The 26,135-nt window shown below is 36.9% G+C and overlaps 3 protein-coding genes across 4 annotated transcripts; all 3 read right to left on the reverse strand.

Annotated features, from left to right (window-relative positions):
- Positions 1-585: 585 nt before the first annotated feature.
- On the reverse strand, positions 586-8,020 carry LOC133867209 (uncharacterized). 2 transcript variants are annotated; one of them, XM_062303922.1, is made up of 8 exons: positions 7,584-8,020; positions 7,355-7,442; positions 5,292-5,377; positions 3,634-3,712; positions 3,390-3,449; positions 1,370-1,491; positions 1,192-1,263; positions 586-1,076 (listed from the first exon to the last, which is right to left on the reverse strand). In XM_062303922.1, exons 1-8 carry the CDS (start codon positions 7,943-7,945, stop codon positions 974-976), a joined length of 972 nt encoding a protein of 323 aa, XP_062159906.1. In that variant the 5' UTR covers positions 7,946-8,020; the 3' UTR covers positions 586-973. The 2 variants fall into 2 exon arrangements, 1 of the variants encoding a protein (XP_062159906.1); XR_009900008.1 differs by having other exon boundaries at positions 1,005-1,076; positions 1,192-1,258.
- Positions 8,021-12,640: 4,620 nt separating this feature from the next.
- LOC133865935 (alpha-galactosidase 1) lies at positions 12,641-16,805 on the reverse strand. Its single transcript, XM_062302459.1, has 15 exons — positions 16,229-16,805; positions 15,268-15,326; positions 14,982-15,038; positions 14,840-14,874; positions 14,662-14,765; positions 14,464-14,539; positions 14,285-14,343; positions 14,100-14,165; positions 13,917-14,000; positions 13,765-13,829; positions 13,569-13,651; positions 13,386-13,476; positions 13,247-13,296; positions 13,018-13,158; positions 12,641-12,874 (listed from the first exon to the last, which is right to left on the reverse strand). The coding sequence occupies exons 1-15, from the start codon at positions 16,429-16,431 to the stop codon at positions 12,782-12,784; spliced, it is 1,266 nt and encodes a 421-aa protein (XP_062158443.1). The 5' UTR covers positions 16,432-16,805; the 3' UTR covers positions 12,641-12,781.
- A 2,878-nt stretch (positions 16,806-19,683) lies between these two features.
- LOC133865468 (pyruvate kinase, cytosolic isozyme) lies at positions 19,684-24,670 on the reverse strand. Its single transcript, XM_062301880.1, has 4 exons — positions 24,493-24,670; positions 24,059-24,344; positions 21,353-21,814; positions 19,684-20,838 (listed from the first exon to the last, which is right to left on the reverse strand). Exons 2-4 carry the CDS (start codon positions 24,314-24,316, stop codon positions 20,026-20,028), a joined length of 1,533 nt encoding a protein of 510 aa, XP_062157864.1. The 5' UTR covers positions 24,317-24,344; positions 24,493-24,670; the 3' UTR covers positions 19,684-20,025.
- Positions 24,671-26,135: the final 1,465 nt, after the last annotated feature.

Here is a 26,135-nt window from a genome sequence, read left to right on the forward strand (position 1 = left end):
GCAAAAGTGTTTCTTACTCAAATTTAATGCACTTCTAGATTCTGGATAACTGTAACTAATTTAATCGACTACCAATAGAGATATGGTAGTCGATTGACTCTCCCTCTCTTCCTTGAAGAAAGAACGAAATTACTAGAAAGTAATGATTAAGGAGTAGTCTTTAAAACCTTGCCAAATACTATTTAGGCCATGTAGAAGTAGTTGAAAACAAGTGATCTGGTTATGAATTCTCCGAATCCAAATTCTGGTGGTGGTTTTGTTTGGTTCAAGTAAAAAGCCCACCCTTTCTTGTTTTTATTGGCCTTTTATTCCGGCAAATTCTTGTACAGCCGTCAGTTTCCAGTCTCCTCGAGGGAAGGAAGAAAAGTTTGCCAAGTCTGACCTCTTTCTTAAGATGTGATTATTGAAAGGAAGAGGGCTTTTCCGGAGTATAAATTGTTATAGGAGAGCCATTTCTTTGCAAAATTTTCCTTTACAGTCAAGAAAGACAATAATGTCTCCTAGTCTTACCAATCGATACAGTACAATCAAGAGACACCCACTCAGCTGCCTGAATGACTTCAAAGGGTTAAAAGTCTAACAGCATGACTGACTATCTTGTTGCTTCTTAATTTAGCTTGGTTTCATGTCATTGCAGAGAACCAAGACAAATTTTAATTACAACATAAAAATCTCACCAATCTGGCTGACAAAAATCATATTGTAGAATTACCAGATAAAGCCATGCATGTCATTTCCTTGTGTCTTTTGACTACCATGACTTTGCATCGGTTCCACTACCCAATCCATATTAACAGCGTGGCTATCGATATCCAAAAGTTCCCAAGGGCTAGAGGAAGCTTTGCCAGGACTGGGCGCATAACTAAAGAAAACTACCCAAAAGCTATGGAAAGAAATCCGGGCTGTACAGTGTCAAAGTACATAAAGTGTAAATAAAAAAACAAAATAAAACGTGTTCAGATCCAAATTGATTTCAGATCTTAAAGTACTTGTATCCATACTCGGGGTTTGTCATCCCCTCTTCCCAGTCACCCATGCAACGCCCGCCAAAAACTATCTGTTGAATGCCTAAATAACTGCATCAAGAAAAGAACATAAATGAGTAAATTAGACAGGAGATAAACATGTGATCGCGGGTGATACAGGGGATCAGTCTTTGCTTTTGTGTTCCTCTTGGTCACTCTGACTTACTCTGAACTCAACACCGTCAAGCAGTTGAGGAGTACATCAATGGCAAAATAATCACAAGTACCAAGGTCTACCCTGTTATAGATATATCTGATTTAGATCACTTCCATGGACAACGGTACAAAGCAAATATGCCATAAGATATAAAACAGCAAAGCAATCGAGTCCTGGAAGCTCATACCAAACACGACCCCAGTTATCCTGAAACTCAACATCACTGATATCGTGAAATGAAGATGGCATCACATCGAAACCCTTCTTTGCATCATACAGGGGATTGTAATCCATTGATGAATTTGCCAGCTGCCATCCATTAAAGCACCAAAAAACAATAATAAAGGACATAATTTTTTTAATTACCTTATAGTTTTTCTTTTTTCTTTTGCATAAAAGTTATGCCCTGTTAAGTTGGCAAGAGAAGATAAAGCAGAAAAGCCATTCTTTCCTCTCAATTTTTACCAACCGAACGAAGCATTTTGGAATAAAAATAAACACAAATGTCAAATTCATTTATGATAGAAGTTCCATTATTTAAAGACTTATTAGTCTAATTACTCCGCAAAACAAGCATTGTTCGCAAACTATAAAAGCATTTTATAAGCAACCCAGAACTGCATATATTGGGCAAGAAGAAGTGCATCCATGAAGAGGCCTAAAAATTAAATAATATATCATGCAAACCGTGGGAAATGCATATTGTTCCCAACTATTTTCACAACATCCCATTTATCTTTGAATAATTACACAGCAATCTTGTTTTCTAATTCTTAAAATACATCACTTTTGCACTATGAACTGTATGCATATTCCAAATGAAGGCATATTTGATAACGTGAGTGGTGTAAGAGTATCTATGCAGAACTGCGTGCATCTGGGAAGCTTTTGCAAATACCTATACAGAGTTTGCACAAATATGAATGATCCATATACATTGTAAACATTGTAAATGGTTCTTGGTTGATTTCCCAACTAACACCCCAATTCAAAATCGCCAACTAGGCTAGGCTAAATAATTACAGAATCCTGGAGAATAAGCTTGTAGTCACTTATCTTCACACTGTTTTCGGTCTGAGTTTAACTCTCTTCTCTCTCCTAAAGACACCTAAACCTCTCCCCATGGCTGTTGAGGAGGAGGCAATGAAATCCACACCCTCCTCCTCCCCCTTACCCTCTACTCTCCTCCTCCTCCCTTTCTTGACTCTTCTGAGGCTCAAATTGCCTCTTCGGAGGTCCTATTTACCTCTTCAGAGGTCTTATCCAACGCCCATGGCGATATGTCTTGGTTCAACATCACCATTGGCTTCTCCTCCACCATGGATGGTCCGGTTTTAGCCTACACATGCCGTTTTTAGCCTTGGATTCGCCCCCTTCTTGAAGTTCTTGGATTTGATTTTTTTAAAATCAGATCTGTCCACTTTAGGAAGCTTCACCACTACACGCGCCACTCCACCGTGATCTAAGCTCCCTCTGCTCCGCTCTGCCATCAACCGCTTCTCCATCCAGCCACCACATTCCGAAGTGTGTCCCACACGCGCCTACGAGTAGATCTTACCAGCGGGTGCGTGTCCTACATGCGCCAATGCGTGGACAACTATGTGCCACGCATGATGGCTTCCATCGCCTTCTAGAGTTGTTGCCGGTCATCTGTTGTGCTCTACTTCCTCCTAGCAACCATTGCCGGCACATGGCAAGTGGCCTCCATCATGCCAGCGGCCAGTGTTTTGTTCCTTGATTTTTTTTTGCTTTTTCCCTAGTTTTCTTCGGGCTGTTAAAGTTATCTCCACCATATAGGCTTCGTTTTGACCCTCATCAGTGTCTTCTTTGCTGCGGTGGTTTACCTTTGGGTATGCTACTACCGCTGATGAGGCTAATTTGGGGCTCTTTGTTGGTTTACCCAGCCCTATGCTTTTGCTTGTTGTAATTTCTTTGTTGATGCACTTATTAAAAAAAAAAAAAAAGGTTACAGAATCCTGGGTCAAGGATACAAACTAAGTGATCCCACATATGAATGAGATGAATAAAGTTTATCATCGCAGGCACCTATAAATACATCAACAAATCAACAAAAGATCACAGAAATAAAAGTGAACGGAATAAAAACTTGGCAATATGGGCATATCAGATCACACAAAGACAAACAAAAGTGAGAAAATATCAAGTTGAAGTGAAACAAAATGACATGCAAAGAAATAGAGTCAAACCTGCAGATTAGAAGAATTAAAAGCACCCAACCGCCCCATAACATACCATGACTGAATGACCTGCATATTTTTCCTTAAATAAGTAGTTGTAGAATTTGCAAAATTGTTAAAAAACGATTTTACAAAGGGAAGAACAAACAGATGATTACATTATTTAACTATCTAAATGTCTGTTATGATTTATATAAAAATTCGGTGGCAACAGACAGAACCAGGTTAGAATGTTATCACATGATATACTTACACTACCAATAAGATCGACATCCCGATCAGATGGTGATCCATACAATTCAAACCATATGAAGGAATCGAGAGGATTGAAGCTGTCAAACACCAAAAGAAGGTCAGCAAGAAAGAGAGAAAGAAACAAAAGAGGAAAAATAAAATTATATATGGTACCACATGAACACAACTTGTTGTCGGTAGCCAATACTTATCCAAGAAAAGTAAACTGAACTGAATTATAAAACATTGTCTATGCTTATAATTTTACTGAATGAAATTTCTGGGGCAATACAGTTCCCAAATGGCTAAGAAATGTCTCCTCGTCATGATTACTCCTCATCATTGTTGTATTATGTTACTTAAACGTGGAATGTGTTTCAGGAAGGACACATAAATTTAAGTCTACGACATTTTAAGTATTATTGAATAAAATAAAAATTATGGAAAAACTTTACTTATCACCCTTGATATTTCATTTCTTATGTAATCATACCCATAAACTTTAAAAAGTGTCAATTTATTATATTCATCTTTCAATTTTTTTTAATTTCACACATCCGTTAGAATTTTCTGTTAAATCCTAACGTAGGGATGTCAAAATTCCGTGTCAAAATTCCTAAAATACCCCTCCTTTTTTTAGGAAAAAGAAAAATTTTTGCAAGGATTTAAGAGTTGGTTAGGATTTGACGGAATTTACAAAAATACCTATGTCTGAATCTTTGAAAAAAAAAATATTTAAAAAGAAAAAAGAAAAAAGAAGGGATAATGGAAAATCCTAACGGGATGTGAAATTGAAAAAAAATTGAAAGATGAATACACTAAATTGACACTTTTTAAATTTTATGGGTATGATTGCAAAAGTATTGAAAGATCATGGGTAGTAAATGAAGTTTTCTCAAACATTATTGACAATGTATTGATTGATTCACCTTGATAAATCTACAAACAGTTTGGATAATTGCTTACTGGCTAACATAAGCCTGAATGACAGCCCTACCGGATGTATAGAAAAATTGCAAATGTGAAGCATACATGGAAAGAAGATAAACAGTTAATTTCAATTGGTGAAAACTTACTAAACAACTTATAGGAATCTCAAGATGTGTCCCAACTGAAGACATTTCCAATTATTTGCTTCCCTTTTAATGTTTGAAAGCTTCCGATTTCACAACTATTAAAACTTATATTTGGATGAGAATCAACTCTTATAGAAGAGAAATGGAAGACAAAGTAAGAGGGGTCTTTCAAGGAAGAATACAAAGTTCAATAAAAAGAGGTCAACTAAAAAAAAAAAAAAAATTAAAAAAAAAAAAAAAAAAAAAAAAAAAAAAAAAAAAAAATCCAATACTGACAAGACCAACCAACAAAAGAGGTATCTTTCATCTTTCATCTTTCACATTGAAACCTTATTTTCTATGATCTCAGAAACTCACCAATTGATGGCTGAGACCTTGTTGTGCAAGTCTTTTGCAGAACTGAAAGTCTATTTTGCAATTAACAATAACATTGGGGTTTTTTTTTTTTTTTAAAAAAAAAGAAAAGAAACAAATACCTTACTTCACCATAACATTATCCACATATGCATAAAGATAAAACAAGATACATGTGTGTGTGTGTGTGTGAGTGAGTGAGAGAGAGAGAGTAGTAAACAGGCGTTCTTCAATTTAAGTGGATTACTCTCTAAAGCTGACTTTGAAGGAAAGGATGGAACCCGTTTTTGATTTCGAAAAGTCTTGACCCTTTGTCCGAACTCTTTCTTCAACCTATAACATACCCACCGCATAAATCACATATTCTACCCACAGAAGCTTAATTCAATAATCAGGTGTGCATACCATCAAGTGCAAGGAGGAAAATATAATATATTCAACGCCAAAAGGAGTAAGAAAATGTTAAATTAGGATTTAAAGTTTTCTTAAGACCGAGTTACACATGAGCTTCATAGTGTGGTCTAATGACCCTAACTATTTAAATGGGTTATTGTGAAAGTAGCTAATCAGTTTTTGATAGGGAGTGTTTAAACATTTCACTCTTATAATTGTTTGGAGGAATGATGTTGCCTTTGGTTAGTTCTCACGACTAGTGTGTTCCTGCCACTTTAACATTTCATCTCAATGGGAAAAAATGAGATCTGTAAGATCAGCAGTTGAACTAAAAATAAAGATGTTTGCAATTATGTCTTTGACATTATAGAAGATAAAGATAGCAAGCCGCACCTTCATGATGGGTGAGCATGGATGTTTAAAAGCACATGTAGCCTGGAAGAACACGAATGTAACGACCCAGAAAAAGCGCTAGTCACGTCTGTCCTAATACCTCAAAAGGACTAGTCAATTTGGAACTTTCCTAAAATCACTTATAAAGCTCAGTTCCACCTAGTAAGTAAGCAATGTAGGACTTAGTACTCATGAGTGTCTTTATAAACCACGTACTATATGTGGGATACTACTCATCTTCCCAATATGAGACCAAGGTGTTACAAACTCTCCTCCTTAAACCCCCAAACATTCTTGTCAAAGTGACGCCATTCGGTATTGACAGTACCACATGACATTACTAGGTGGCTCTGATACCATTTGTAACGACCCATGAAAAGTGCTAGCCAAATCAGCACTATTACCTTAAAAGGACTAGTCAATTTGGAACTTTTCGAAAATTATTTATAAAGCTCAATTTCACCTGGTAAGTAAGCAATGTGAGACTTAATACCAATGAGTGTCTTTATAAACTATCCACTCTATGTGGGCTACTACTCATTTTCTTAATATGAGATCGAAGTGTTACAATGAAACTTGATGCAAAGACTTCCTACAACTGCTTACAGTTGAGCTAAGGTATAGGGTTTCTTTTTATCTCATGAGCGGATGGAGTTTCATATCATGGAGTTGATACCGAGAACATCAACACAGTAAGTCCTAGAACTCATTAGATGGCGAAGATTAAGCTACTGCAAATACCTACAACATCAAACCCAAGATTAAGTGGAGACCATAGTCAATTGGGGGGGAGCCTATTTTCACTTGAGTCACAGGCTCCTTTTAGTGAGATTCACTACACTAACTTTGGTTATCAGACCAACAAAATCTACCATGCCAGCATATAATAGACAATGAACACAATAACTATTTGGTCATACAAAGAAAATAAATCTCAGAAAAATTTATTCAAATCAAGTTTTTGGAAAGAAGCAAACTTTTATTTTCATTTTCCGTTTTTTGAAATGCTGTAAGAGAAGTGCATATAAATTGACTTAACGCACAGAATGAGGGAAGTCATAGGGTGGGCAGTAGGTGGTGATGATCAATCAGGGCTGCCAACAAGGAGGATCAAGCAGTTTCAGCACACACTTGACCGTATATGACAAAAAAAGCCAAACCATCACTAGAAAGTTAAAGAGGGAGTAAGCATGTTGATTCTATGAATTTGGTTCCAAACTAAAGAGGCTATGACATTAGAGGATGGTAATAAAAAGATCAACTTTGATGTGTTTGGATCTCATATAATAAAATGCACATCCAGTTTAAACAATTTTTCATTTATCTCAAATCATTCATTCGTTCATCCATTCAATTAACGAAGTTAGTATAGTAGGATTATTGAACTGGGAATTGGGAAGATGATACATTGAATAAATCATGGGAAAGAGTTGAATGCAAAAATATCATAATCTTGATCGATATTCATAGGAGAAGGAGGTCTTATCCATATAAGAGGGAAGTGACGAGAGAAGGAAAGCCAACCCTTTTGCGCATGAGCTCAGGGTTGCCGATGCTATCGCCGAGAACGGCGCGGAGCTCAGAATCGTCTTTGCAGGCGTCTTCTAGGACCCTGTCACACACTCACTCACTCACTCGGTCAATCAGTCAAAAAAACCAAAATAAAATATTTGGGGCATTGATTGATTAACAAATTTATTGGATTTTAACAATTAAAAAAAAAAAAAAACAGACTAAGAGGGGAGCTCATCACTTGGCCCAAGGTGGATAGCTATGAAGGCGGTCGTGTTCGCGCTTCCTCTTCTCCTCCCGAATCTTGAGCAATCTGCGCGCTCTGGCGGTGGTTCCAGTCATTACAATTTCGTCGCTGTTGTCGGTACTAGCTGTCCTAGTTGCGGTGTCTTCTCTAAGAAATTTGTCAGACTCATTATCGGAAGGCGAAGCGGCGCATATCAACAGACACATTTGTTTCTTCTTCTTCTTCTTCTTCTTATTCTTCATATTATTACTATCACTATTAATACTAATAGTGGGGAAGATTGGATTTGGAGCTACTTTCAACAAGGGATGAAACGAAGATAACATCGCAACAAAGGTTTCAGTATTTGCCCACATTCTGTAGATTGCCTCTCCGCTCTCCTCTCTTCCTTGAACTTACCTTCTCATTACATGTTTTCTTTTTCTTTTTCTGTTCTCTTCTATCTTCTATCGTTCTTTTTTTTCTTTTTATAAAAAATACATAAATAAAATAAAATGCTAGACCTACGAAATGTGACCGAAGAGGCAATAAATAAATAAATATTATTTCTTTCCCTATTTACATCCATTTAATGTCGCCTTATTTATTATAGAAAGTCACTTGAAATACATTCATCAACTAATATAAAATAAATATGATAAATAAGTGAAGAATAACGTTACTCAAAAATATTCTTCACATTAAATTTTTACACCAACTTTTAAACTAGTTGATGTCATGTGTTTAAGTGATTTCCTATGTTTCACCTAAAAAAATAAAAGTATTAACCTTTTAAAACACGGTGTTAGAATAAATAAATTTCTATTTTGTTTGATATTGAAATATTATTTATTTACGGGCTAATTGTAATCAAATACCATAGTTATATTTACTTTAAACCCTATAAATAGAGACCTTGGTATTGTAGACAAACATGTTAATGAGCATAATGTAGCCCTTAGCTAGGGTTAATTTGTAGCAATGGACGTAGGTGTCTAACACTGAACCACCCGTAATTCTTTGTGTTTTTTTTTTCTCTCTCTTGATTCCTCTTTTATTATTCTATTTCAGATTTCTACATGATATCAGAGCCACCGTTCTTTTGGTGCCTCTCTTGAAATCTCAATTCCCCGTTCGTGTAATTTCTCTAAGCGTTTCTTATTCTTTTCGGTGTTTTTCATTGTGACAATAGTATACCAAATACTCGTTGAGGTTGTTTTTCATGTGACAAAATTTTGGAGTTCGTCTTCTGCCACACATACCGCCCTTAATTAGGTGTTACCGTCTACTTTATGCACCACAAACATCGCCTCTTTCAGCCAACTTTATTTCACAACCACCTATTCAATCCTAAACAAGTAATAAGCTACCACAAATTCAATAATAAAGTGACATGTTGCATTAGTCAAATTATAAGTTGCCCATGGAGCCTTTGGGCATAGACGGAGGAAGAGAAGGCAATGGGTTGAACTGGCGCTGACCTGATTAGTTCTGCTAAGCCCAACTCGATTTGGGAAGCTCTCGTATCGTATGTTGTACTCATCCTGACATTTTTTACGGTTGTGTTGAAGAGCATGTAAAACTAGATTACATGCATCATGCACGTGTAACAGTAGCAATTTCTGATTGCAACGTGGCAGCTTGTGAGAGGGCATGCTGAAGAGTGGAGCACAGCTGGACCCAACTGGAAGGATGCTTGTGGTAGAAGGTAGAAGGTAGAAGGGATAGAAGGCTTTAGTTGTCTGAGACTGAGCATGCATAAGAAGCCCAATTCCTGTAAATCAGACTAACCCTTTGAATTGTATTAATGTTCCATAAGAACTTGGAGGGATGACACTCCGAATGGCCTGATTCTCTAATACATTTTCATCAATTTCATTACAATCTCACAATCATACATCAACATTTCATTTCCATTCATATTCAACCTTAATAAATCATAGACAGTTCATCAAACTGTTACAACATATTTGAACCATGACTCTTTCCTTTGAAATGTCTTTCTGGTTGCAGCATGGTTCTTATGTTTTGGTTGGTAAGTGTTGTCATTACTATTTCAAATATATTTTTCTGCTAATGTCTCCTTGCATAACACTGGATCCTGCAAGTGTAGGGTGGGAGCTGGAGTAATGATTTTTTTACATTACATAAGGTGTGACATTTATGCATTGTGGGTTTCATATGCATGGATTCTACATCCAATGTATCTTGAAGTAAAACAAAGTGATGTAAAAATAACACATTCTTAAGCTGATGGACACAAAATATTTGTTGATCTCTCACGATTCGCTTGTCTTTTGCTTCACCATCTTTTGGATGGTTGACTTTGTTACTACCTTTAGAAATAGGGAGGGAGGGACTGAATCGAGTGTGAAGTCTATCTGATTTCCTTGCCCCTCCCCCTTTTTTTCTCCTAAATCTAAAGACTTCCGCCCCTTTTTTTTCTCAAACACATAACAAAAATGACATGGAAAATACTATTATACCATTTCCATTAAAAAAATTTAAAAAGACGGGGTGGTTGCCATTAAGGAGCAAAACCAGGATTTGAGATGAGGGGAGATGAAACTAAAAAAATAAATATCTTTAAGGGTAAAAAATTAATTTTGAGGGGTCAAACTCATAAAATTTTGGATAATTTTAATAAAATGTAGAGGTGTTTAAAACTTTTAGAGAGACTTTTGTCCTCCGAAGCTCAGAGGCAGTTTCGCCCTTGTCGCCGCCACCCCTTTTGTGCCGAGTGGTTGCAAATTGACCACCCCATTTACGTATGTATATTGTTACGTGTGTATGTAATGTGGAATGAAAAACTAACAAAAAAGATAGATTCGTAAAATTTTTGAAGAATCTTAGACCTCCTATGAGCAATTAGAAGTGCTCTCAACTCACAAGCACAATGTTTGATAATTTACTTGATTGATTTTTATTCTATAACAATACAATACTTAAATAACAAAATAAAATGAAAGAGTTTCATGAGAAACAGACTTCAATGTGAACTATAACTCAACTACTAGCTAACATAATTAAATCTATTTCTTCTAACACTCAGTTGATACTAAGAGTCCTATACCCATGACAATAATAAACAATAAAGCAACTAATGAATTGAACGACAAGTAAAATAATAAAACACTAATGAACTTAATAGCCTAACATATAATCCTTCCTAAAAAATCCATTATCTAACAATGACTACACACATAACATTTCACCCCTCTTTGAATAGACTTTGTCCTCGAGGTCTTAAAAATCTTGAAACCTTAAGAAGTGAATTTGAACTTGGAGTCTTGAATACGTTACTTACCTTGGGCCTTCGTCTTCTCCATATATTTTTTTAAGAAGATAATAGAGTACACATAAAAGAGTCTCATGAGAACAGACTTCAAGGTTGGCTACAACTCAACTACTAACATAAAAGAAATTTATTCCTCCTAACACTCGATACTGACACTAAGACTTAGAATTAAAACATAAATATCATATGTTGTCGTAAACAATTCCTACCCAAATACAAATACTAAACACCCAGTTAAAATACTACTAATAATAAAATACTAACAAAACCAATATTCTAATACTACTGCAAAATAACACTACTAACATAAACTAAACACTCATGTGACATAGACGAGGACTTCAAACTCTCTAGCAAATGCTACCCATTCACTTGACTGGCTGAGGCTCTTCAAGTTTGGTGAAAGTAACAAGGACTCTAATTGTGGGAATAATTGGGATTGCAATTGTTATGGAAAATAACTGTCATATCCTCAATACTTATAGCCCATTAGAATTCATTTGGGCCCAACCCAATTCATCTGACCCGACCCGAGTAGTCGGGTCGGGTGATCCAAGTAATTCGGGTCCGCGAATATCTCGAGATTATCCGAGGTGTCAGGCACACAACGCACGATGCACGCGTGCCTAGATCGTGCGTCCTAAACTGCTCCAACAACGTGTCATTCAGGAAGGGATCGTGTGCCCGAGATAAGCGGTTATGTGGCCCAGAGTATCACTGCCAACTCCCACACAAATCGGGAACTCTGAGCATCCTACCTATTCTCCAAACCCTATAAATAAAGGAGTCTTCACAGATACCAAGGTAATTTTTATGCTTCTAAAAATTACTCTACTCATATTCAAACTATCCTCTGACTTAAGCATCGGAGCGGGATTATCGGCATCCCCCGACGCAGTTCTTGTTTGCAGATCTGAGAAAGAAGGAGTATTCTGATGAATCATTGATTGACACGTCACCTACCGGAATACTCCATCAACAGCAATCTTGACTGAAAATGTGCTGCGAGTAAGTTTAATAGTAATCCCTGAATCACCTAACAGACTTGACCTTATTGACTAAGATGTCAAGTATAGGCATCTTTTTGTATATGTCCTCATGCTTAGATTCACTAACGGGCTCTCTCTTCATTTTCTTCTCACCGGTGAACCGCAAAACAAGGTTTGACTAGACCAACAGATTTCTTGTTCCTGTTTTGCGGAGAAGACCTGATTGGGGTTGTCTACAGAGACTGGCGTGGGGTTGCTGTTGGGTGGTGGTGAAACTTCAGCTGATATTTTTGAATACAAAGGATACAGAGCTAGCACCGTTTGTTGCTGCTCACAACACTGGATTCCATTTTATACTGGATTCCATTTTAAACAACTCATCCCTTTTTCTTTTTCTTTTTCTTTTTTAAAAAAATAATTTTTTTTTAAAAAAATCTTGCATTATATCGTCAACACATTGATATTTGAAGCTGTGGGTTATGAAAAGTTGGCTCTGATACCACTTTGTTACACGTGGGATGAGAAACTAACAAGAAAGATAGATTTGTAGGATATCAAACTCCTATGAGCAATTAAAAGTGCGAGTAATTAGAAGTACTTTCAACTTATAAATACAAGGTTTGATAATTTATTTGATTGATTTTTACTTAAATAACAAAATTCAATGAAAGAGTCTCACGACAAACAGACTTCAACATGGACTATTAACTCAACTACTAACATAATTAAATCTATTTGATACTAAGAGTCCTACCCACACAACAATAATAAAACAATAAAACAACTAGTAAACCAATAAAACACTAATGAAGTGAATAATCCTTCATAACAGACCCACTAAAATTCCAATAAATTTTGGGTAAGGAACAATAGAAAAGACCCATGACATCTTGTACTTCTCAAAGTAAATTTATTTGTGATTGACCTCAAGCAATCGGCTTCAACACGTACATTTTGCATGCATGAGAATCCATGGTGGCTGTCAAGTTTCCAACGAATCGTGTCTTCAATGTCTTGTGCTGCGGGAAGACAAATATGTTAGAAGGTATCTCACTATACAGATGACCCACAAGTGCCATGAAATAAATCACTCACATGCAGTGGAGCACCAGCACCACCTGATAGAAATGAAATGAAACTATAATATCTAAATCGAAAGTACCTCCCAAAGATCTCTTGCCTCTGCAACACTATTTGGAGGAATTCCGATGTCATCCCAGTAAGCTGTAATTGAAACACGCCCAGGACCACGGTTGACTAGGAGCAGAGCTTGTCTATACCCTGTAAGAGGCCCTGCCCAAATCTGTTGCAAATAACTACAAATCACATTTTGCTCTTCTGAAGGGAGACAAAACATACCATGCATCAGAAGAGATTTTAGGCAACTTTACCTCAAGATCACCTTCACTCCTAACCTTTTTGGCCTGTATACCAAGAGGATCTGTTATAGAGGATTGAACAAGTAAATTATTAGCACCATTCACCTGATAGGAAGAAGTCATATCAATTATAAAGTTGATGCGCGCTTACCTTGGTTAACTGCAATAACCTCTTCATTGGCAACAATCTCCATTGTCTCTTTTGTCATGTTCCTCACATCACAACCAAGGAGAAGGGGAGCCTATACTACCACTGATATTTAAGCAAACAGATGGCCAAAAATATGCATGCGTATTAAACAGAGCATCAAGTACAAGATACTGACTATAATACCTTGGAAATAGCCCATATACTGAAGTGAACTATATATTCATCCTTCTTCATCCCTCCATTTCCCACCTCAAGCATGTCAGGATCTATTAGAAATCAAGAAGATAAATACAATAAGATCTCTAAGAAAAACATGCACTACATGCCCAAATTCATTTTTTATGTTAATGTGACATTGCTGTTGTCGGAGAATACTAACCATTCCAACCACCAGGCCTTGCAAGCTCTGCGTATACTTCATTCATGTCTGCTCTGGAGAGCATACTGTCGAAGAACCCAAAAGAAATGGTTTTGGGTTAAGAATTTGAATGATCGATTAGAAACTTAAACAGAAAAATGAAGTTGATCTACCTTTCCCATGAATCATTGATGTCATTAGTAGTTCTCCAGCTATTTCCTAGCTTAAACCCCCATAGAGCGGGATGCAAGTCTCCCCTATTAATAAAGAAGACAAACAAATCAAACAAGATAATCATTTAGGGAGTGAACTTTGATACTTTGATTAAAAAACCATAGTTAGAGATATAGGATTACCATTCACAAAGCGAGAAAAAGATTGGGCGGCCTGCTTTCATTAGTGCTCGGGTCATTACTGGGTATCTAACAGAAGAAGAAGCATTTTATACAAGTACCTCTCAGTGTTTGAACAAATATGTACAGAAAAAAGAGCAATAATTCACCCTTTACTCGTGACATTAATGTCAGTTTGATTATTTTACCTAACAGTTGGCTTCGATCCATCAGTGTTACAGTTATCATACTTCAAATAATCAATACCCTGCAAACAAAGTTCATTATTGCAAGAATTCGCATTGGAGTGTCAATAACAAAAAATTCATCACTGGCAGCTACTATGGACAAAGTAAACATCAGGGTATATGACAACTAGATTTCCTACCCATGAAGCAAATGTTTTGGCATCTTGCTCCTCGTGACCAAGTGAACCCGGCATAGTTTTGCTACAAGTATAATACCTACAAAGTGGAGGCGAATGCAATCATTGTCTTAGCTGTAGCACTAATAAGGGACTCATTTATATATTGAACAATAATCAGGCATCAAAAATTTGTGTTAAGGTGTAGTAGAGTCATGTTACCCTGCATCTGAGTAGATTCCTAGCTTAAGACCCTTCCTGTGAACATAGTCTGCAAGAGCTTTGATGCCAGATGGAAATGTTGAGTTCTTAGGAACTAGATTACCCTGAAAATTGAAATCCAATCTTTGGATCCTTCTCAAGTACTTCAATAACGCGAAAATTGTGCACAAAATGATACCTTGACATCGCGAACTATTTCAGCCCAGCAGTCATCTGGGAAAGTAAGAAATAACAGTTAGGCTCAGCTTCTTGTTCCCACTGTGCTAAAAGAAAACTAACATTCATAATAAAAGAGAGACTGCAGAATGAATGCAACATACCTATATTAACATAGGTATATCCCAGCTTAGCAAGACCAGTAGAGATCAGAGCATCAGCTGTCAAACCAAGAAAACAACAATTCTTACAAGTCAATCTCACGCACCTCAATAGATGTATTTTAACATCGTGCTATGTAAAATCTGACAGTACTTCATGATGAATGAGACATGAGAGAAAGCTGAATTCCTCATTTGAGGATGAAAATTGAAAAAAGGAAAAAGAAAAAGAAAAGGGTACACCGTTAAAGATTAAAGGAGAAATACAGAATTTGGGTAGTAAACTTACCAGTTTCTTTGATCATGTTCTCATCTATTTTGCAGCTGAAGTGATTCCAACTATTCCACCTACACAAAAATAAAAGACATTAATCGCAGTCCTATTTTTATTATTAAGGTTTTTCTTTTGGCTTGGCCATGGCATTATTAAGCTAAAGGGAAAATACATCTAGTAATAAATGTGAAGAGCTTTCATCCAAAAAAATGAAAGTAATTAAATAAAACGTGAAGTGCATACGAGCCAGAAAAGATAGGATGAGATGATCAAGGATTAATTATTAAAAACCAATCTTTCAACTCTATCTCCAATGGCAATTAGATAAGATCTGACAAATTTATATTTGGAAATTTTGACAAAAATGTACTTCCACAGTATTATTTGATGAAAACCCAACAACAAGAAACAAGTTTTTCTAGTATGCAAAATGCTCCCACAATGACAGTTATGTTCATTGCGCGACCAACAACAGAACATACCATTCAGCTGTTTATTATGGTAAAGAATTTCATCTGTATTTTCAAATCTTTGAAGAATGATTACAGCGTAATTGAAATTGAAAGCGTATAGAGAAGGATCACTATATTGATTTTCATAATTGTTGTATGGAAGATATGTTACAGCAAAAAGAGATCAAATGTGATCATAACAGAATTACAGACTAGACCCAATATTGTCATTGGTGAACTATATACTTTAGTATACACTAATAATATAATATGAGTTCATATTTCAATTATCCTAGTGATAATGACTACCACTACCAATCGATAATTAATCACTGGTTAGTTTAATCTCATCAGTACAATCCGTAAGGAACGGAGAGTCCTGATCTAATGAGCAGTATTGGGTTGAGTGTACACCAGTTGAGTGCTTCTTAGAAACTATAATAACCCACATACCCAGCTATTCTGGGCAGAAAAGAAAAGAAGAAATAACAGCAATCAAACTAAGAGAAAAGAAAGAAACAGACCCCATGGGAGGAGTGGAACCAAGCCCATTGGCGAGCAGATTTCGTCTGAGTCTGTCGCTGTAATACTCGAATTTGGTATTCGGAGGCAGCAACATCCTAGTCGTTGTTGATGCAGCAGAAACAACACTCGGCGCCATTGAAGACAATGAGCACAACATCAACATGGATGCAAGCATGCACACACCACTTGTCTCCATTTTCATAGCTTCTCTCCCCTTGACACTTCACCTACTATCTCTCAGACTCACCCTCTTATTATATATAGCTAATAATGTCGTAACGAAAACGCTCAACAGCAACAGTGTTGGACGTATACACTAATACGCAAACCTTTTTGTAGAAGGATAAAGTCTTATCTGTACTCTCGGGAGATAAAAGGAGTCATCATAGTGTGTGTCTATTTACAAAACATCTCTTTTACTCGTCGCCATACCAAATTCTATAATTCTAATCCTTCACGAGGATCACGGATCAGCCGATAATTCTGCGGATAAAGTTCATCCAACGTTGAACAAATTCCCCTTCCTTTTTTCGCTGCAAAAAATAAAAATTCCTCATCCTTTTTCGCTTTGGTGTACCCGTCTAGTAAAGTCTAAAAGATGGAGCTTTTGCCTTTATCTTTAAAGAAGATAAAAGTTTTTTTTTTTTTTTTTGTAAGTAAAGAAGATAAAAGTTAATTAAGGGAATTCGATGGATGCAGAGCCGTGGAGGGATGAATACAACCGACCGACATGGGAATATGGGAAACTCATACTCTAGTGGATCGATATAATTTGCTTATTTTATTATTATCTTAGGTTATTTCATTGATTGGGGTTCGTAGGTCTTACTTATTGGGTGTGAATCTTTTGTTTATCATGTAATTTAGATACGATTAGGTTTATCATTTTTATCTTTCATTGATTGGGTTTGTAGGTCTTAGTTATTGGGTGTGAATCTTTTATTTATGATGTTATTTAATTTGGGTAGTATTAAGTTTATATCTTTTATTTCTTTTAAGAGTCTTATCGACAACATGTTAAGTTATTGCGTGGTAAGTCGTATGAAAGTCTTATTTCATATGAGACTCTATTTTATATTATATTTTGTTTTTTGTAATACTGTTTTGTTATTAAATAAAAATAATCAGTCAAATAAATTATTAAATTTTGTGTTTGTAAATTAAGATTATTTTTAATTGCATATTTCTTGTTAATTTCTCATTTCACGTTAGTACCCACGTCACGCTAATGTATATTACATCTTTATTTCATAGTTATTATGTTGTGTCACATCACGTTAATATTTTATTTTTAAAAATTATGCTGTAACTTGTAAGAAGTCCATTTTTATATTACTTTTTTTCTTGTCTGTGTCTGTCAACACTTTTTGCTTGTGATGGTAGGTTGTGGAAAATTGATCCTATTGGCTATTATGATTTAAGATTAAGAATATGCCAAGCATCAAGACCTTTCTATTCGGAATTTCATGTCAATTAATTGAATTTTCGCCACCTAATCTATGTTATTGAGTGGGGCATTAAGAAAGAATCTATCTTTTTTCAGTGGCATTTAAGTTTGGGTCATTAAGAAAGAATAAATAATTGCCAAGTTAGCGGGTCTAGAAAGCACATGCTTAAAGGCTGATTTTCTTCTCTTTTCTTCTCTTCCAATTTTCTTTTTTTTTTTTTTTTTTTTTTTTTTTTTTAAATTTAACTTCACGTAAGATATCAAACTATTGGTCATTTTAAAAAAATAGTACTGAAATTTTAAACATCTCAAACTAGGATATCCAAGTTTCTAAACGTCTTAATTAAGGGTACTCTGTTAAAATTTACTGTTAAATCCTGTCAAAATTCTCAAAATACCTATTTTTTCGAGAAAGAAAAAAAACACAATCTTCATCGGCGTCTACCGTCTACTTTGGTATTGAATTTTTTCAAAGCTCAATCTACTTTCCTCCGCCAGAGCCACTCTTCAACTTGCCACTCCACCATCCTCATCGGTGTCCTAGCTTCCCGTAGCCATTAGTCGCTCCTCTGTTTGACATTCATGTGCCGATGCGTGGATCTCACGAACTGATCAAAGCCCTCAATTTGTCATTCTCCCCGACGCTGTTGTTTCGAAGTTTTTTTTTCTTTTTCTTTTTTGCAATTTTTATGTTTTTTTCACTATTTTTCTGTTCTTGTTGTATTTTGTGGCTGTTTGTTTTCCTGGTTGTATATGGCTTTTCTCTCCACCAATGGTGGAGACTATTTTGTGTTTGCCTCATTCGGCGGCTTTGTTCCGACCTCCCTCAATGTCCTACTTACCACTATGATTCTCATCTCGGTGCGATGTAGTGGTCCTCTTCCGAGGGCATAGGAAGAGTTATACTTTCTTGTGCAAGCTTTAATTGCTTTAACTAGCAACCAGTTTTCTTAGCTTGTGTCCCAAAAATTCATAGGATCGTGTCATTCATATGACACGTTCCCTTATATTTTTTGTTTACTTGCACTAAGCAAGCTGTGTCGGGGCTTATTATTGGGTTGTCTAAGCATTTTTATGTGTTTGTTTATGTACTTTTAGTCACCTCCCCTTGTGTATTGTTGTAATTTTGAGGAACAGAAAAAATAAATAAATAAAATTCCACATCCTCTATTATGAGGTAAGCATCAAACCCAACCAATACGAAGAGACCTCTTCAGCCCCTACTCCTAACAAGTGAAAGTTGCTAGCACCCATCAAACCTGGCTTCGAGCCCCTGTCAATTAGCTTGCCAATCATCTGACCCACTTTTTTGAGTCAATAGAGAGGAACTAGTCCCTATTCTGACTTTGCACAAGCTTCTTGCTTTCCTACCCATTTGTTAGGATTGTACACTGCCCTAGGCAAGTGTTTTTGGCCTCCTAACCACCTTCACCACCACCGCAACCCTAAGCGGTTAGCAATTTTTAGGAACTGCACCGCCTGTCCAATGAACTAGGAATCGCACCGTCACCGCCCTAGGCAGTTATTTATGCCCTAACCGACCCCCTCTCAGAATCATTGCATCTACCTATCCTACCACCACTAATCGAACGTGTTGGCCGGTTAGTTAGAAAAGCCAATCACCCGCCCGTGCGCTAACAGATGTAGCTGTTACCAGGTAGTAACAGTTTATAACCGCCTAAATAAACAGTTCTACCGCTTGTTCTGTACTCTCCCGGAGGGAGAGGAAAGGTCTCCTTTTGTCATAAGCCTACACATATTTATCTATTTCAGGCCAACCCTACTCATGATGGGGGGGGGGGGGGGGGGGGGGGGAACAAACAGGAAACCAGCCTCAGATCTGCTATTAGATTAGCTAAGAGACTTGATGCACTTAAATAATGCCGCTTATCTTAGGGTTTGCTATATAAAGCCAAGCATGTACTCGATTATGCAGTAAACTACCGTCAAGTTATGAAGCACGTAAATGGGCACATAAGCCAAATGAATATAAAAAAGATAGACATGGAGAACACAAAAAAGAAAACTGAAATAAAAATAATGTGGTGCAATTGTGCAAACATCAGATTGAAATCACCACATGGCCCTGACTCTTATTTCTACCAGGCCAATTGTAGAGTTCCATAATATTAGCCAGCCATAAAAAAAGAAGCAAATACAGGCAAGAGGTACCCTCCAACATAGCTGAAGAAAGATGAAAAACAGCTGAATCTTTTGGTACAGCGAAGAGGCTAAATAGCACAAGCATAGAAGAGATAAAAGTGAAACATCAGCCCACTAGATTTTTTTTTTTTTGATAAGTAAAACATAAGTCCACTAGATGCCAAGCATTGTATTCTGCATACCATATCATTTCACAACGCAGATCTTAATCACTGAGGCAACTCCAATTCGATGAAGGGCCACCACTGCATCACCAGGCTTGCACAATCCCTTCTCTATCGCTGACTTCAGGGCGGCTTCCAAAATCACCTCTGTGGATTCTGCATCAGTGGACTTGGCAGATCCTTCAGCCAGTAGAGGAACCAAACCCCGGTATATCAGGCTATGCCTTGCTGGTGTCTCATCACTGCAGGTCCAATCAAACGAGTCTGTCGTCAAAACTGGAACAACTACTGACAGGATTGGAACAGCTGGCCTGTACTTGGCAACCAACTTGGCTGTGGTTCCTCCACGTGTCAACACCACAATGAGTTTTGCTCTGGCCTTGTTAGCAGTCCGAACAGCAGATGATGCAAGGCTCTCCAATGGACTCATTGGAAGTGGGGTTGACCTAATCATCTCCTTAAAGATAGCCCCATAGTCAAGGGATGATTCTGCCTCTATACAAATTCGAGCCATAATCTTCACAGCCATTTCTGGGTATGCCCCAGCTGCACTCTCACCACTAAGCATGACACAATCAGTGCCATCAAGGACAGCATTAGCTACATCAGTGGCTTCAGCGCGAGTTGGTCGGGGAGACTTGATCATGGATTCAAGCATCTGAGTAGCAGTAACGACAGGCTTGCCCACAAGATTACACTTATATATCATCATTTTCTGAGCCAAGAAGATTTTCTCAACTGGAATTTCCATTCCAAGATCACCACGGGCAACCATGAACGAGTCTGTCTCACGCAAGATCTCATCAAAGTTGATGACTCCCTCCTGGTTCTCAACCTGAGAAAATGACAGCAGTCAAACAATCACAGCCCGACCAACAAAAATAAATGTAGTACAGCAACGTGTGAAAACTTGATCTGCTAAAACAGAAAATTAAAAGTAATAGGGTCCAAACAATCATTGCAGTGAGCCGCACCATCCATCTAAGCAAATTAAAAGGTTGCACAAACACACAAGCACATTGAGAGAATAGCTTTAGGCGCGCGCACACATACACAAAGAATCCATCGGTAAAGAATAGCTCTCTTCTTTCGAAAGTAAAAGCAAGCATTAAATATGGAAATTTCTCCAGCACACTAATATTTTTGCTGATAAAGTGGCAACTCATGCTTGGAGGGTAAAACAGCTGGTTTTGCAGATTCAATCTATATGACTTAAAAGCAGTAATTACAAGGAAAAAAAAAAGGGTTACATCTACTTGGCTTAAGTATGTTATTATAGCAATGGCAAGACAAATTGATATTCAAAGGGAAGAAAAAAAAAAAAAAAAAAAAAAAAAAAAAAAACATACCTTTGACATCAGTTGTATAAGCTTGGCATGGGGCCCAAGAACCTTACGGACATTAACAAGATCTGAACCTTTGCGTACAAATGAAAGAGCAATCATATCAATTTTGTTGGGAACACCCCATCCCAGAATGTCTTCCTGATCTTTCTCTGTCAGAGTGGGAAGATCCACTACAATACCAGGAAGATTGACATTTTTTCTCTCACCCAGCATGGCAGTGTTCTCACAACGGCATCTCACAGTCCCAGAAGCTGGATCACAAGACAAGACAGTGAGCGTAATGGTGCCATCTGCACACAAGATGGTGTTTCCAGGCTTTACGTCCACAGGCAACTTTTTGTAGCTCATGGAGATCATGTTCTCATCCCCCTTGATGCTGTAATCAGTAGTTATAGTGATTTCCTGGCCTTCTTTAAGTTGAATAGGTTTTGAATCCTTAAGAAAACCAGTTCGGATCTCAGGTCCCTGCAAGAACAAAGGGAAATGATTGGTTTATCGGTCAATAACCAGTTCAATTCGTAAATGAGTGAGAAGCCACGTTTAGGAGTAGCAACACCAAATGAGAAGTTAATGTAGATAATTATGCAATTTTTACCGAATCTAAGATAATATCCAGTGCAAAAAACGGAATAAGATGAGAATTTTCAGCCTGGTAAGCCAGAAATAGAAGTACCATGCATTCAGTTCCAAAATTGATCAAAAATTACTCAAAGGACTAAAGTAAGATAGCTGTCATATTTAGAGTTTAAATTTCCCCCTCTTTTGTTTGTTTCAGCGTAACATGCATAATACGGATCTGATTACGGCATACCATTTGTATCAATGATTTTTAGAATAACGACGACGTTGTGCTAGGACATTTGAAATTTTTTTTTTTTTTTTTTTTTTTGATAAGTAGGACATTTGAAAAATCATCTGGCTTAGACCATGTTTTCAGATCACATATTACATATAAGGAGGTATGGGGCTTGCCAATAAGCTATAGGTAAAATGGCACCTCCTCTTCCCATGGTGGAGAGTGAAATCGTGAGTTCAAGACCCACTGAGTGTATGTGTAACTTATTAATGGAAAAGAGAAAAGAAATCAGAGAAAGCAATGGGGCTTTCCTTTGCATTGAAGTCTTTTTCAAACAGTCATTAACAAAAGTCCTGCAGTTGTCCTATTAGAAAACTGTTGAACAAGGTTACTCCTAAAGTAGCTTTGTTTTCTTACTACTAATTCATAGCAGGGCCATAATATCTGTGAAGGGTGTGGACAGCCAAATATATGTGTAAAGCAAGCACCAAATAGATAAACTACCTATTTTTTATATTCAGTGTCTGTTTTGCTTTTACCTCTTAGAGAGCCTATTCTTACTTGAGCAATAATTCTTGCCTCTTCATTTGCTTGGAGTGAAAGATATGGAGCTTGAAAAGGTTTAAAGTTCAAATGCTTAATCCAGCAACAAAAACCATGCAACCTTCAAAATCAATCTCTCAATTCAATGAGCATTTGGCAGCACATATAGAAAAGCCCAGGATGAACCCATAAGAGTTTAACATGTGTCTTGCTTAGCTTTCTTGATTTGTAAGTGGAATCTCAATACCTTACAGAGAGTCTTTCGCATAACCTCCTAACTTATATCTATATGTCAACTGGATCCTTCACTCGCCATGTCAACACCTCATCGTTTTGTTTGGTTAAGGTATGATGATTGGACATTCAAAATTGGCCTTTTTTTTTGGGGTGGGGAGAAGAATCCGACGCTTTGACACATGCCTAGACATGACATCCATGCTTGAGTCCATAACATTAAGTACGTATGTATATAGGAAGATAACTTTCTTTTTAATGAGAAATATGAGAATTATGAGCAGCCATTTGGGTCTTCTATATTTTGGGATTACACACACCCCGTGTAGTGAGATGACACAACCTGATATCAGGATGTAGATTCTTCTATAATCCTAATGCCATGTCTCCATGCTGGCGATTACATCCAATAATTAAGGGAATCAACATATATTCGTATTCGTTAAAAAGGAAGAACTAAACATGTTTTTTGTTCCGGGAACTACTCAAAATGTCCATTGGCACCAAGAAATTCTCTGTCCATCAGATCCCTTAAAGTATAGACAAGTAAACCATTGTATAATCATAATTAAATAGTTTCGTCCTATTTAATGACCAGAGCAGCTGTAATTTTATTGTTCCTTAGCCGAACCTTCTTTCCCTTGCGTTTTCTCTGTCTCTCTATGTTTGCTTTTGATCTGTTGGCCGGAAATTAGAGAGTTAAAGCATTAATGTTTCTTAACGGGTAATGTTTTTGTTAAACTTTGTAGAAACTTGATAGAATTGAGTGTCGTTTTATTTGGAAAGAAAAATGTGTGAACTCTTCTACTATTATATTAAGGTCAACGGATCATATTTGAAAAGTTTGTCTTGTATTTCCGCGTCCTATGACATTTTTTTTTCTTTTTTCTTTTTTTTACTTTTTTAAATTGGCAATCTCATGAATGTATCAGAGTATATGGTCATCCACAAACACAGTCTTATATCTTAAACATTTACCGGGCAGTTTGAGCATTCTTGTTAAACATACCATGGAAGCTCAACAGTATACCCTCCATCACGAAAACGACAATTCGAGAAATGAATCAATCAAAAGTTAGAACCCGAATATGCAAACATCCCCCAAAAAGAAAAGGAGAAAAAAAAGAAGAAGAGACCTTGGTATCGAGCATGAGGGCGCAGAGAATCTGAGTGTTGTGCATGGCAACCCTGAGATTGTTGAGGGTCTCCTGGTGGTACTCGTGGGTTCCGTGAGAGAAATTGAAGCGGGCGACGTTCATGCCGGCCCTCAGAAGCTTCTCGAGCATGGGCACCGACCGCGACGACGGACCGAGAGTGCAGACGATCTTCGTCTTTGGGATACGACCATCGTTGGGGAGCTCCTTCAAGATTCCCTCTATGTCGATGTTCGACATTTTTCAATTAAAATTTCTTAGTAGGTACCTAGAGATAAAGAAATTACCAAGAAGAGAAGAGGATCAGGATAAATAGAGAGAAATCAGAGAAAATCTCAAGCGATTTGGTTCAGATCAGAGAGCATGACTGCGCGGTTTTCAGTTTTTATCAGAGGGAGGAGTCATTTGTTACTTACCACCCCCACTGGCCTCGCGCGTGCTTGATTTCTAACAACAAAACCACACCTTTCCTTCTCGCGGAGTCGCCACCTACCTAATACCAGATCGCTGTCTTTCCCTTTCTCGGAGGATTGAAGAAGTTTATATATATAGCGGCGCTTTGCAGGTTGCTTTATTAGAAAGAGTGTGTGGCTCAGTCTCAGTGCCAGTGCGTGTGCGTGTGACGGTGGGAGGGAGATATTACTAAACTGTGGGCAACTTCAAACCGTGGCTTACACTTTACCGCTCCAAGTAGCGGAAAAGGCAACCCGTGCTGCTCCGCTATAGGAATATTCTTCTAACGAATGCAAACTTCACCATTTGCTTACAATTAAAAATAAAATAAAATAAAATAAAAAAACCTTACTGATTATTAAAATTGCAACCAAAACCTGGTCTCGGGGCCTCGGGGGTTACATCATCTCCAGGGTGACCTATCTTTTATACATTTTATTTTTAAAGGATAGTAGTGCTGTTGGTCCATATGTTATGTCATAATTATTTTTTATTTTTTATTTTTTATGGTTTAAAAATTTTATGAGAGATCCCTGTGATATGCAATAATTACAAATCGATCCCTGGCGTCAAATTCTGTTAAAATTTTTAACAGATTCCGTCAAGTGCCGCGTCAGCGTCACGTGTTGTTATCTTATTGGTAACACGTGACGCTGACACGTCCAATCTTAATAAAATAATATAAATTTATTAAAAAGTAAATAAAAATACTTATTTTTTTAAAAAAAAAATTAAAATTAAAAAAAAAAAAAAAAAAAAACAAAAAACAAAAATGGGGCAAGGGGTGGCCGCACACCACCCCCAGAGGCTGCCGGGTGTGGCGCGCTGTCACCCCCCAAGGGGTGGCCCAGCCACCCCAAGCCTGCACTTTTTTCTTTTTTTTTTTTTGTTTTTAAAAAAATAAGTTTATTTATTTATTTTTTAATAAATTTATATTTTTTTTATTAAGATGGATGCGACACGTGTCGTTGACATGTAGGACTAACAGATTCCGTCAAAATTGTGGACGGAAAATCGACCTAGGGAGTAAAACGTAATTATTACATACCACAGGGATTTCTCATGAACTTTTTAAACCATAGAAAGTGAAAAATAATTATGACATACCACTGAGATCAACGGTGCAATTATCCATATTTTTAAATATACCTTTACATTTATAAGACTCACATTGAATTCTATAAATTCAATAATATATTTAAAATTTAGTTGTATATAAATATATAAAAAAAAATGTAATATAAAAAATATAAGTGCATCATTTCTATCGTAGTCATTACTAAAAATTAGGTAGCTATTTAAAATATAGGACCTAATAAATAGGTGTGAATCGTTTCATACACTCCATTGGGACTTCTACTTTTACTTTTCAATTCGTGCCTTCCTTCCAGCATCCTCTTCTGCGTGCGCCCCCTCACTTGTTCTGTGGGCCAAACCGTTAGAATTGAATTTATATTGTCTTATTTTTTTTTTGGAGTGTTACTTGCACTCGTACTATAAAATAATGACACAATATCAAGCACAATGGAAAGGGTTCATATATAAGCTCCACTCCATTGTGCCTTGATGTTGTGGCATGGTTGTATAATGTAAGTGTTTTAATCAT

Source organism: Alnus glutinosa, chromosome 4, assembly GCF_958979055.1.
Source record: "Alnus glutinosa chromosome 4, dhAlnGlut1.1, whole genome shotgun sequence".
NCBI classification, from domain to species: domain Eukaryota; kingdom Viridiplantae; phylum Streptophyta; class Magnoliopsida; order Fagales; family Betulaceae; genus Alnus; species Alnus glutinosa.